We start from the raw sequence: 13,313 nt of genomic DNA, 5'->3' as shown, positions 1-13,313 counted from the left end.
GTAAATGCAAAGGTGGGTGTATACATGGGCAGAGCATAGGTAGGGCTTCCACTTACAGTATTCTGTAAGTAATGTGTGCAAGTTACACGCTAAAGTGACTCATTTAATTGCGTAGCATTTACGTCTGCTATAGATATGGTGTTAAGTAGGCATGCCTAAATATAGGCACGTTTCTGCCGACTTACACTAGTATTCTACATTTTACATAGACATCATATGAACAATACTAGTGCCAGCAGGGTTCCCACGCCTGTTGGTCAACATTTTACAGGACCAGGACACTGTACCAGTGACTTCACAGTGAGAATCCTGAAAGGTAACTTTAAAACCATACAAGAACGTAAGACCTTTGAAGTCAGAATGATTGAATATTTTAACACCCAACAGAAAGGACTTAACAAGGATCTGGGGTTCCTAGCCTATTATAAACCATAAAGCTGTATGTCTCTGTTGATCACCCTCCCCTCACCTATCCACACCCATCCTGTTAGAATATCAATGATATGCTTTGATGTCCCCATGCATACTTCCTACCCACCCCCCTCCTCCCACCCTGTCAGACTGTCATAGTAATGCTTGAATGTTTTCACTTATATACACTGTCAGCTAGCACATTTGCTTATTTCCGATCTGAGGAAGAAGGGCAACCTTTGAAAGCTAATCAAGAAATGTATTAAGTTATGTCCAATAAAAAAGGTATCATCTTATTTTCTTTTCCATGTTTTATTTTGTTTGATTTCTATTGATAACCTTAAGAGTGGACTAACACGGCTACCACACTCCTCTACTAGTATTCTATAATGAAATCCAAGTGCCCACATGGCATTATAGAACTACTGCCCAGTGTAAAGAATCTAACCTGTGGAACACAGTTACATAAACACCCCCTCAGTGTAATTTCATAAAACATTTTCCACAAATAAAGTATACTTGAAATGTAGGAAGGAGAAATTAGGTCTTACCTGATAATTTGCTTTCCATTAGTCCTTCTCACTATTGGAAAACCTGTGGGATAGTTGTGTCCATCAATCAGCAGGTGGAGGTAGAGAACTGAAAACTGAGCTGAGACATATCTCTTGGCATTCAGCCCAGCTTCTCAGTATATACTTAGACAAGTAGTAAGGAGAAACTCAGAATAAACACAGCAATGTGGGCAATGTGTATATTTTTGATACAGTTTCACGGTAGTCCTATTATTAGGCTTCAATTTGCTGTTTTCAAGTTTACCTAATTAATTTTATTTATGTTTATACTTGGTCATTTTACTATTGTTATGCTGTTAATGAAATTGTAAGTTTTATGTTAAACTGTACCTGCTGTACACCGCCTTGGGTGAATCTCCTCATAAAGGCAGTTAATAAATCCCAATAAACAAATAAATAAACAACCTTAAACAACTCGCTAACCTAACACTAACCAGACAAGCAAACATGTGTGGACCTCTCATCTCTGGACAACTTGTAGAGATCAAGAGATATGAAGAAAGAACTATGCAAGGTGACATCCATTATTTGACCCATTACTTTGCACCAACTGAACATCTCAGAAACAGAAGTTCATTTTTAAATAAATAAAGTTAAACCTAGAGGTCTGAATCAGGAGTCTTATCTTTCAGTCTTTTTGTAAGCTCCGAAATAGATACATTCTAATGGTATGACCAAATGGATTTTCATAATTTGTTTTCATATATTATTTTGGTATTGTACATGTTTTAAAGTTTATATGACTTTAAAATGTGTTTTGCGTCATATTTTTTACTTTTTCAAACATTGATTTATGTTTTAGCTTATTTACTTGTCAATTACAAACTGTTTAGATTTGATTACTTATATAAAGATTTTTTTAAAATCAATGTTTTAGTATATTAATTGAATTTTTATCACTTATGAAACATTATTTTGGTCCACTCCTCCTCAAAATCCTGAAGATGTCCTCCTACCGAAGAAAGAGAAGAGTAGACCAGCCTTGCATCACTGTGAAGCTCTGGGGGCACTGGGTGCCTTTGCTGACTGAGAAAAGGACTTCCTGCCCGCATAAAAGGAAGATTGGCATGCCTGAAAGTGGGACTTCTGACTATATTGCTGACGACCAGGCTGGTACTGTTTGCCGTCTCAAAATCAAGAGCCCCCTGAAAAAGGATGACCAGAGGCTTTCAACTTATCCTCCAGCAATTGCTGTGACTTAGTTTTCCCCCAGTTCTTTCACCAAGTTATTAAGATCTTCTCCAAATGGCCACTTACCCCAAAAGGGCAGTTTAGACGCTGCATCCCTTGCTCAATACCAATGCTGATGTGCATGACAGCCAAGGACATACTGTGGGCCGTAACGTCATAAATAGCATCCGTCCAAGTAGGCCAACCCTGCTTCCAGCTGGGTTTTTTATGCCCATCTTATGTTGCTGACTGCTGATGCCATTTCAGGCATGCTCTTGCCATGAATGAGCTGCACACTGTCGCTTGAAAGTCAAAAAAGGCCACTTCAAAAGCTTGTTTCAGTGAGTCTTCTAGCTTCCTATCCTGTAGGTCTTTTGGGCAATACACCCTTCCACCAGCAAGGTGGTTTTCTAAAGTCACTGCCGTAACCAGGGAATCCACTCTGGAAAGCTGCAATTTATTTTTCTCCTCCAGAATTAATGGGGTAGAGGCGAGCCATGGCTCTTCCCACTTTCAGCTCCTCGTCCGGTAAGACCCATTCTGCTATAAAATCAGGTCCTGAATGTCTGGATGCATTGGGAAGGCCTTAGAAGGACCTCTACGCACCTTATTTTCGATGAAGATAGAACTCCTGACACCAAAGCAGAAGGCTCCTCAATGGAAAGTACTGCCAGAGCCTCAGAAATGAGTACTGAGCTTCTCTTTATAAACAACCTCAGTACTTTCACATCATCCCCCTCCTTGGGAAGGAGCTCTCCCTCCATGATAGCTCCAATGAACAGACCAAAGACACATCAGGTAAGGAGGAGAAGCAGAGATAGCCTCATCTGCCCACTCCTGGAGGTCTAAACAAGATCTCTTATGACCCAGAGAGGCAGCAGGAAGAGAAACTAAAGCACCCTGCAACAATTCTGACTGTCCCTGCTTCAATAAATAGGACTGGTATAAGAGCAATATAAACTTTGGAAAAAACAAAGATCCCAATGCAGCTGAATGCTCTGCCAGGCCCTAAGGCTGTAAAATGGTGGCTGTGATCTGCACATGATCAGACAGAAATCTACTCCTCACTGAGAGCTGGCCTCGACAAACGGCCGCCCATTCCCAACGTATCTCCTGCACTGCGCACCAGCCCTACCCGAGAGCCCAAAGACCCCCGTCATTAGGATGCTGTGCAAAATCCAAAGATGTGCTGTCACAGACCGTTTCCTCTATGCCCGTGGATTCCTGGCTGCACACACTGCAACACCCCAATGCAGGCCAGGGGTCCCACAGAGAAAACACCTTTTAACTGCATCTGCGGGAGTCGCCATTCACCCCCGACTCTCACTAGCACAGCATGTGTCCCAAGCGGTTAGTCAGGATCCCTCCCCTGCCCCAAGTAGAACTTGCAGCCCTCCAAGTGGTTCCGAATCAAACTTTAGTTGGACTTAACCACTGCCGGCTGATCCCCCCCCCCCCAAGTGCCACAGTATCAACAAGTCTTACCACAGATGATAAGGCCTCAGGACTGATACTCTGTTCCACGCTTCTTCAGCAAACTTCTTTTCCTTTTATTTATTTGTTACATTTGTACCCCACATTTTCCCACCTATTTGCAGCATCAATGTGGCTTACATAGTGCCATGAGAGGTGTATGTAGCCTCCGGAGGGTAAACAAAATACAAGGTTATATTGTGGTAAGTAAGGCTCATGTGGAAGGACCACATAAAGGAATCGTACTTGGGTGTAGTTGTTTAATGGTCGTTACGAACTTTAGTGTTGTTTTGTCGCGTAGATCAGGCATTTAAGTTGGCTCGGAACGGTATGCCTTTTTAAACAGGTGAGTTTTTAGTGTTTTTCTGAAGTGTAGGTGGTCGTATGTGGTTTTCACGGCTTTTGCTAGTGCGTTCCACAGTTGTGTGCTGTAAGAAAAACAGGATGCTTAAGTTGTTTTGTATTTTAGTCCTTTGCAGCTAGGGTAGTGCAGATTTAGGTATGTTCGTGTTGATGCAGAAGTGTTCCTGGTGAGTAGGTTGATCAAGTCTGTCATGTATCCTGGTGCTTCTCGGTAGAAGATTTTATGAACCATAGTGCAGATTTTGAAGGCGATGCGTTCTTTGATAGGCAGCCAGTGTAGTTTTTCACGGAGGGGTGCAGTGCTTTCATATCGCGTTTTTTCCGAAGATAAGTCTTGCCGCCGTGTTTTGAGTGGCCTGAAGTTTCCTCAAGGTTTGTTCTTTGCATCCCGCATAAATTCCATGCAATATTCTACCTGGCTTAGTACTATTGATTGGATTTTTAGGTCATTGTGCTGGAAAAATTGTGTCTGATGATCTCAAGGTGGCCAAACAGGTAGAAAAGGTGACAGTCAAAGCCAGAAAGATGCTCGGATACATACGGAGAGGGATAGTCAGCAGGAAAAAAAAAGAAACAATAGTGCCTTGTGTAAGTCTCTGGTGAGGCCCCATTTAGAATATTGTGTGCAATTCTGGAATCCGCAACACCAAGGAAGGTATAAACAGGATGGAATCTATCCAGAGGGTGGCAACAAAATTGGTCAGTGGTCTCTTTCATAAAGCGTAAGGAGACAGACTTAAGACTCTCAATATGTATATTTTGGAAGAAAGGCGGGAGAGAAGGGATAGGATAGAACGTTTAAATACCTCTGTGACATTAATATACAGGAGGTGAGCCTTTTTCAAATAAAGGAAAACTCTGGAATAAGAGGGCACAGAATGAAGTTAAGAGGTTATAGGCTCAGGGGTAACCTAAGGAAATACTTTTGGTAGGCCTGTGGAATCGCCTCCCAGTGGAGGTGGTGGAGACACAGATTGTGCCTGAATTTAAGAAAGCATGAGACAGGCACATGGGATCTCTTAGGGAAAGGAGGCGATAGTGGTTGCTGTGGATGGCTCTTATCTGCCGTCATGTTTTTATGTTTCTAAAAGGAGATCTCCACAGGAAAAAGGGGAGAGGTGAAGAGAGGGAAGAAGTAACTTCATGGGGCACCAGGAACAGGGGGGGACCTGAAGGCCCTCCAGATATGACTCTGCACTCAAGCCACCCCGCAAGCTCAACTGGGGACCAGTTGACCAACTGAACCAGGAATAAAGCACTCCAGAACCAGAGGCTGAAAAGTGTATTCTTCCACCTGCTGGAAATAGAAAAAGTACTGAGGAGCTGGACAAGATGCCATGAGAGATACGTCTCAGCTCAGTTTTCAGTTCTCTACCTCCACCTGCTGGTTGATGGACAATTATCCCACAGAGTCTGTAATAGTGAGAAGCTATGTAATGGAAAAACCCGGATGTTCACTCCGAGGTTCACAATAACAACCTTTAAAGTCACAAATTTTCTGTACTTGACCTGTCTGATCCTAAGCTTTGCTAATAAGGCCCCAACTAATAGTTATCAATGGTGGAAAAAGACCAACCACATTAAGTCTAGGATAGAGAATGACACAGGGAACCGAAGTAACTGCAGGGATGGGGGCAGGGACAAACTTTGTCCCCGTGTCATTTTCTACTTTGAAGCCTGTTAATGAACTGGACTGTTATGTTTGAGTGATGCCTACAAAGATATTTTGATTTTGTAGAAAACAAGCAACATACTGGCCACAACTAGCAAAATTTGCATGGGGAATCCTATACAACCTGCTACCAGCACATCTTCTAAGAAGACAACTTCTATTCCAGGAAGAACTGTGGAAGAAGGAGAGCTAGATTGAATCCTGAGATTGTTGATGACTTCTTATTTATCCACAGATTTAAAAACCATAACAGTGCTTCATAGGGCATATGTTTCCCCTCTAGGGCATATAAAACGGGTTGCATTTTATGCCCCTGGATATTTTAACAGTGTGAATTAGGATTCCTTGGTGTAGTAGAAATCACCTATTGTTGGGGTTGGAAGGATAGAGGATGGTGGTGGGAAGGAGGGTTATTATAGCTGCTCATTGTTATTGTTTTCTATTTGTAATTTATACACAACAGTTGCACATCACATTGGTCCTTTTTATACTTTAACTAGCCGTTGAGCCCGTTAAAACGGGCTATTGGGTCGCAGCTGCCCCCTCCCCCCGAGTTCGCCGCTGCCGACGCCAGCCCGTCTCTTCGCTATTCAACTTACATCTCCGGAGCAGGCAGATCAGCTGAGCTCCTGTCGGCCTTCCTTCTCTGCCTGTGTCCCGCCCTCGTGTGACCTAACGTCGGCGAGGGCGGGACACAGGCAGGGAAGGAAGGCCAACAGCAGCTCAGCTGATCTGCCTGCTCCGGAGATGTAAGCAGGGGTGGCGGCGGCGGCGACTCCGGGGGGGGGGGGGGGGTGTACCAGTGGCGGGGACCTCGGGGGGGGGGGGGGGAGCGGTGGCGACCTCGGCGGTTCCCTCCCCTTCGTGCAGTTTCCCTCTCTGTCCCGCCCACCCGTCATCACGTATTGACGTGGGGGCGGGACAGAGAGGGAAGTCTACTGCGCATTTGCGAATGAGTACGGTCACTCGCCGTTTATATGTTTGAAATAAAAAGATTGAAATATAAAATCATAAGTGTTCAAGGCTTCTGCAGATAAGGACAGACCCCACGGGGACGGGGCAGGGACGGAGACAGAACCCACGGGGACGGGGCAGGGGCAAACTTTGTCCCCGCTCTAGTCTAGGAAGGACCTTGCAACTTCATTCCCAAATGTATAGGCTCCTATCCTGCTATTATACACCTACAAGAAGTACCAGGAGCACTTCAACATGACTCAACAGGAATAAAGCAGCAAGCTACTACCATAGGGCAACCATCAGATGCATACACCCTTCTCATCTCAAAGTCTGCATACTATTCTTCCATAGCATGTAGAGTTCTAATGAGAAGCACACTCTACATTCCATACTAAAATTAAAAACAAAAAATTGAATCTTGTGCTTCTTCAGCATAATAGCTGAAAAGCCAGTTTATCCACACAGCTTCTATGTATTGCTGAAAGAAATTATCAGAGCCTTAACCTTTTGGCTACTGCAGAATTACCTAGGCCCATGTTATCTTGAGCAGCAGCCTCTGATGGACAAGGTACTACCTATGGTTTTCAGTACAAATAAGTTTTGGCCCGAATAGAGAGTCTCTGGCATTACACAAGAGACTCACTTTGGCGCCTCCTAAATAATGCAATGTCATCCTATTTCTAATGCCACTCTGGGAAATTAGCTCCCTAAACAGACTACCCATTTGATCACAACACTGTATAATAATTTGTTTCATTTTATTATCACACCGTATTGAATATTTGTTTTAATATCTTTGTACTGCACTGCTTATATTGCACATTTTTGCTTCTATTAGATCACCGGTATTCTTCCTATAAATTGAGTTATTTTATAGCACTTTGCACTGTGTATAAATGCTACCATAAACAACCAGACCAATATTGATAAACATTTATGACATTGACACTGGGTGCCAACTGCATGAGCGCTTTTGATTTAAAATTCCTGACTAGCTGTTATCAATAGAAATCAAACAAAATAAAACATGGCTTTTGAAGGTTGCCCTTCTTCGTCAGATCGGAAATAAGCAAATGTCTTATTTGCTTATTTCCGATCTGACGAAGAAGGGCAACCTTCGAAAGCTAATCAAGAAATGTATTAAGTTATGTCCAATAAAAAAGGCATCTTGTTTTCTTTTCCATGTTTTATTTTGTTTGATTTCTATTGATAACCTTAAGAGTGGACTAACACGGCTACCACACTCCTCTACTTAAGATGGCTAGCTGTTGAAATTAAGCTTTGGCCAAACAATATGAAGGAGAATTTATCCATTTAAGATGAGGTCAGGACTCAGGGCCAAAACTTATCTGGACAGTACACATCCCTTAATACTTAAAATGAAACTGGTTATCTAAAATCTACCACCTATTAAATTAGTCTTTACTAGTAATCATTAAAGGAGATATGCATAAAATTCAACCAGGACTTTAGCTTCTTTTAATCACTAGGCTCCAGGCATCTCAAACCTGACCTGGGGACCCAACAGCTCATTGGATGTTCAGGATATCCACAATGAATACACAGAAGGTAAAGTATGTACATCAATTTCCAGTTTCTAAGACAGGTTTGTAAGTCCTGCACTAAACTGCACTAAACTGTTCCTCTACATGATGCTTACTACAGAATGCTCAAGTCACTCACCTTCCCACTGTGTGCACTCAGTCCATACGTTGTCAGAGATTTTCCTCCCACCAGGACCACATCATCTCCAAATTTGTGGGAAGACTCCAGCAGCGATTCGACAGTGAATGGAACAGCTTCCATACTCTCTCTATCCCGATCCCACTGGAAAAGGTCTCCATCCAAAGAGGGGATGATCATTTTATTCCCAAAAACCTGAAGACAATAGGAAATAAATACATCTGGTGAAAGATGACAGAAATTGAACATTTTAAGTGTTCTCCACCTGGATTTTAAACTAGCTTCTGTTTTTTGTCCATTTTTGGCTGAGCCACCAATTGGACACAGTATCATGTTCAGAAACTGTTCACATTGTACACATGTTCCTCAGATTGGGAACGTTTCCCTTGTCACCTAAAGGAGCTATTGCATTCATCACCCTAAAAACAAAACATTATTAGATCCCGAGGACTCAAATGTTCACTTTCTAGGTAAGATAAATAGAGAAATGTGTTTTGCATCAGCAGGTAGACTTTCTGAATGAACTTATTCAAGCACAAAATAGGATATATAATTACATAGTAACATAGAAGATGTGTGTGTGTATATATATATATAGGAAGTGCTGAGATAGATAGATAGATAGATAGATAGATAGATAGATAGATAGATAGATAGATAGATAGATAGATAGATAGATAGATAGATAGATAGATAGATATAGAAAGTGCCGAGCTAAATGTATGACACAGTGAGATCTCCAGAAGAAGCCTGAAGTGAAACAGGTCCCCGTCAGGACAGCACTGTCTAGTTTCTTTTGCTCGTGACTGTGTGATGTTATATTGCTGAGTTTAACTATCTTATCAGAGACTGTGGGACATTACACCATTGAGTTCATGACAAGATAAGTGTTACTATATAATGACAATTTGAATTGCATGTTTTGAAGGTTTTGGTTTTGGACACTTTTCACACTATGGAGGTTTTTTGATCTATGATTACTTTTTTTTTTTTTAAACTGTAAGCAAGATTTATCACTGATATAGAGGCATATTTTCAAAGCACTTAGACTTACAAAGTTCTATGGTAACCTATGGAACTTTGTAAGTCTAAATGCTTTGAAAATAAGCCCCATAGTGATTTACCACATCAACCAAGTTGCTTGCCACAGTTTTATGAGGTCTCTTCCTTATTCAATTTTTTTTTATATATAAAGTGTATGAGAGCTTTTCAAGAACTGTTTACTTTGAGACTTTCTAAATGAACATGCTTTGTGTGATAATTTTTCAGTGTAGCTTCAGAAGAGGCCATAGCACTGAAACCTTACTTATTTCTTTGCTCAGTTTGCTCTACAGTGGCATCGATATGAAGGGTTCACTACTTCTGTTGTTATTACTTAACTTCAGATCAGCTTCGGTCACCCTGGAACATTTTTAATGTGACAGCTGCAAGCAATACAGCTGCAGTGTTTTGGTTTGGCTTGAGTCTTATGTGGTAGATAAGAGTGCAGATGTTTTGGGGTTTTTTTTTTAGAAGGATCTGCACTGTCATATTTAATATCTATCTACAGTTGTTGGGGAAATCTGTTCTAATCTAGGGGCATTCGCTATCCAGTGTATGCAGATAGCATTCAACCGATTAGTCTTTACACAGGCAACAATGTAAAACTGGTGCCTCTTACCAGGGAAGCCATATGTTGTGTCAACTCTCCTGGTTACAAAACTGGTGCTTAACACTCATAAAACTAAATTTCTCTGGGAAGCTTTGATTCACATGTGTCAGAACTCCTGTCTATGCCAGTTCTTAATGAATCATCATTGCACATGTGTGTTAAAAGCTTAGGAGTCCTGTTTGACTCACAGGTTACCTTTAAAGAATAGTTAAACCCCTTATTTCCACTGCTTTTGTCAAACTGCAGCTCCTAAGACAATTAGGGGTCCTTTTACTAAGCTGCGGGGAAAAAGGGCCCTATGGTAGCAGCGGGGGGGGGGGGGGGGGGTCCTGTGCACCAGGGCCCTTTTTACCACAGCTGGTAAAAGCCCCCCCCCCCCTCCGGCCAAAAAAAATGGCCATGTGGTGAGATAACTCTTACCATGTACCATGTGGCCATATGGCAGGGAGCCTTTACCGCCACCCACTGAGATGGCAGTAAGGGCTCCTGTGGTAACCTGGCGATAACCGGGCAGCACGTGGCGATGCCCAATTACTGCTGGGTTACCGTCACACTAACAATTTCTGGGTGATTTTTCCTCCCGGAACTGGCATATGCTCAACTCAGAACTACTGCCGGCGGTAAGCCCGCATTGGGCTTACTGCCGCTCTGTAAAAGGGCCCCATAGGATATTATCTGCATCCTGATGATTTGTTTTACGTTCCAGCTTGGATGTTATCACTACTTGGCACTAAAGAACTAAGGATCCTCTTTTTATTTTTTTGTTACATTTGTACCCCTCGCTTTCCCACTCATGGCAGGCTCAATGCGGCTTAAATATTGTATACAGGTACTTATTTGTACCTGGGGCAATGGAGGGTTAAGTGACTTGCCCAGAGTCACAAGGAGCTGCCTGTGCCTGAAGTGGGAATCGAACTCAGTTCCTCAGTTCACATGCTTATCTTTATATCGATGGACTATTTCAACCTGTACTATGGATAGAAAGGCTCTCTTACTAGACATCTACAAATGATACAGATATCAAGATTTTCTATTAAAAAGAATAAATAAATAAAATTGTCCATGACACCCTTTTGCTCAAAGAGAAACACTGGTTACGTACATCTAATTAGGGCCTCTTTAAAATGTTAGCTCATTATGTACTAATTCAATGGTTCACCAACCTACATCCTGATTTTCAGATTATTTACTCTCTGGTTCACCCACCCTCCTGAGGTCTTTCCAAAACAGTTTTCTTACCATTCTTAAAATTACAGAGCACATCCGAGGACATGGATTACTGAGACCGAGTCAGCACGGCTTTTGTGTGGGGAAATCTTGCCTGACCAATTTACTTCAATTCTTTGAAGGAGTAAACAAACATGTGGACAAAGGGGAACCGGTTGATATTGTGTATCTGGATTTCCAAAAGGCGTTTGACAAGGTACCTCATGAAAGGCTACAGAGGAAATTGGAGGGTCATGGGATAGGAGGAAATGTCCTATTGTGGATTAAAAACTGGTTGAAGGATAGGAAACAGAGAGTGGGGTTAAATGGGCAGTATTCACAATGGAGAAGGGTAGTTAGTGGGGTTCCTCAGGGGTCTGTGCTAGGACCGCTGCTTTTTAATATATTTATAAATGATTTAGAGATGGGAGTAACTAGCGAGGTAATTACATTTGCTGATGACACAAAGTTATTCAAAGTTGTTAAATCGCGACAGGATTGTGAAAAATTACAAGAGGACCTTACGAGACTGGGAGACTGGGCGGCTAAATGGCAGATGACGTTTAATGTGAGCAAGTGCGAAAAAAGAACCCGAATTATAGCTACGTCATGCAAGGTTCCACGTTAGGAGTTACGGACCAAGAAAGGGATCTTGGTATCGTCGTCGATAATACACTGAAACCTTCTGCTCAGTGTGCTGCTGCGGCTAGGAAAGCGAACAGAATGTTGGGTTTTATTAGGAAAAGTATGGAAAACAGGTGTGAGGATGTTATAATGCCGTTGTATCGCTCTATGGTGCGACCGCACCTTGAGTATTGTGTTCAATTCTGGTCGCCGCATCTCAAGAAAGATATAGTAGAATTGGAAAAGGTGCAGAGAAGGGCGACTAAAATGATAGCGGGGATGGGACGACTTCCCTATGAAGAAAGATTAAGGAGGCTAGGGCTATTCAGCTTGGAGAAGAGACGGCTGAGGGGAGACATGATAGAGGTATATAAAATAATGAGTGGAGTGGAACAGGTGGATGTGAAGCGTCTGTTCACGCTTTCCAAAAATACTAGGACTAGGGGGCATGAGATGAAACTACAGTGTAGTAAATTTAAAACAAATCGGAGAAAAGGTTTCTTCACCCAACGCGTAATTAAACTCTGGAATTCGTTGCCGGAGAACTTGAAGGCGGTTAGCTTGGCAGAGTTTAAAAAGGGGTTAGATGGTTTCCTAAAGGACAAGTCCATAAACCGCTACTAAATGGACTTGGGAAAAATCCACAATTCCAGGAATAACATGTATAGAATGTTTGTACGTTTGGGAAGCTTGCCAGGTGCCCTTGGCCTAGATTGGCCGCTGTCGTGGACAGGATGCTGGGCTCGATGGACCCTTGGTCTTTTCCCAGTATGGCATTACTTATGTACTTAACACTACATGAAATAGATTAGAACAGACTTGTCGTACAACATGTTGCTACACAGCACCAACTCAATGCCTGCTGAACTAAGATCAGAGATGTTTAGTCCTACTTTGAAACTGGAATAAAACATGGCTTTTCACATGGGTTTAGGGAGGGGGTGCAAGAAGAGTATTTCTCCTCCTCCCCCCCCCCCCCCCCCCTCAGATTTCTTAGCCTCTTCACCCCCAGATTCAGCACCTCTATCCTTGCTGCAGCTCTTTCTGCTTACCAGGCAAACTGAAAAGACAAGAAATTGATACTGTCTACACAACAAACAGGAATGTGCATGGCCTGTCATAGAAACTCTTCCAGCCCTGAAAGCATTTAAACATTCTGATGTGTCCCAGCCACCAAAGGAAGGGTATGTCAGGTAGGGCAGAAAACATCAGAAAGTTCAATGGACTTTACGGCCTGAAGAAGTTCTGCAATGGGCTGTGCAGTGTGCACATTCCCTTTTGTTGTAGACTACCACTTTGTCTTCTCAGTTTGCCTGGTAAGCAGGGAGATCTGACTGAAGCTGGAGAGGAAGAGAGTAGGAATGATGGACCATGTTTGGAGGAGGGGCAGAACTAATAGAAGATACTGAATCATATGGGTAGGGAGAGGGACAGAAAGAGGAAAAGCTGAATGTGGAGGGGAACAGAGTGGGACTGACAAAAGAGGAAAATATGCTTGGGGGGGGGGAGAGAGAAAGAACTGTAGGGTGGG

The 13,313-nt window shown here is 42.6% G+C and overlaps 1 protein-coding gene across 3 annotated transcripts in view; it reads right to left on the bottom strand.

The window, feature by feature from the left end:
• EIF2AK3 (eukaryotic translation initiation factor 2 alpha kinase 3) overlaps positions 1 to 13,313 on the bottom strand; it is a 138,711-nt gene that overhangs the window by 77,692 nt on the left and 47,706 nt on the right. For all 3 annotated transcript variants that reach the window (XM_030191038.1, XM_030191039.1, XM_030191040.1), the window contains exon 3: positions 8,302 to 8,496. In XM_030191038.1, coding sequence (XP_030046898.1) covers positions 8,302 to 8,496 — 195 coding nt within the window. The remainder of the gene's footprint in view (positions 1 to 8,301; positions 8,497 to 13,313) is intronic.

This window comes from Microcaecilia unicolor, chromosome 2 (genome assembly GCF_901765095.1).
Source record: "Microcaecilia unicolor chromosome 2, aMicUni1.1, whole genome shotgun sequence".
NCBI classification, from domain to species: Eukaryota; Metazoa; Chordata; class Amphibia; order Gymnophiona; family Siphonopidae; genus Microcaecilia; species Microcaecilia unicolor.
This window is presented reverse-complemented; position numbering and strand designations above follow the sequence as displayed.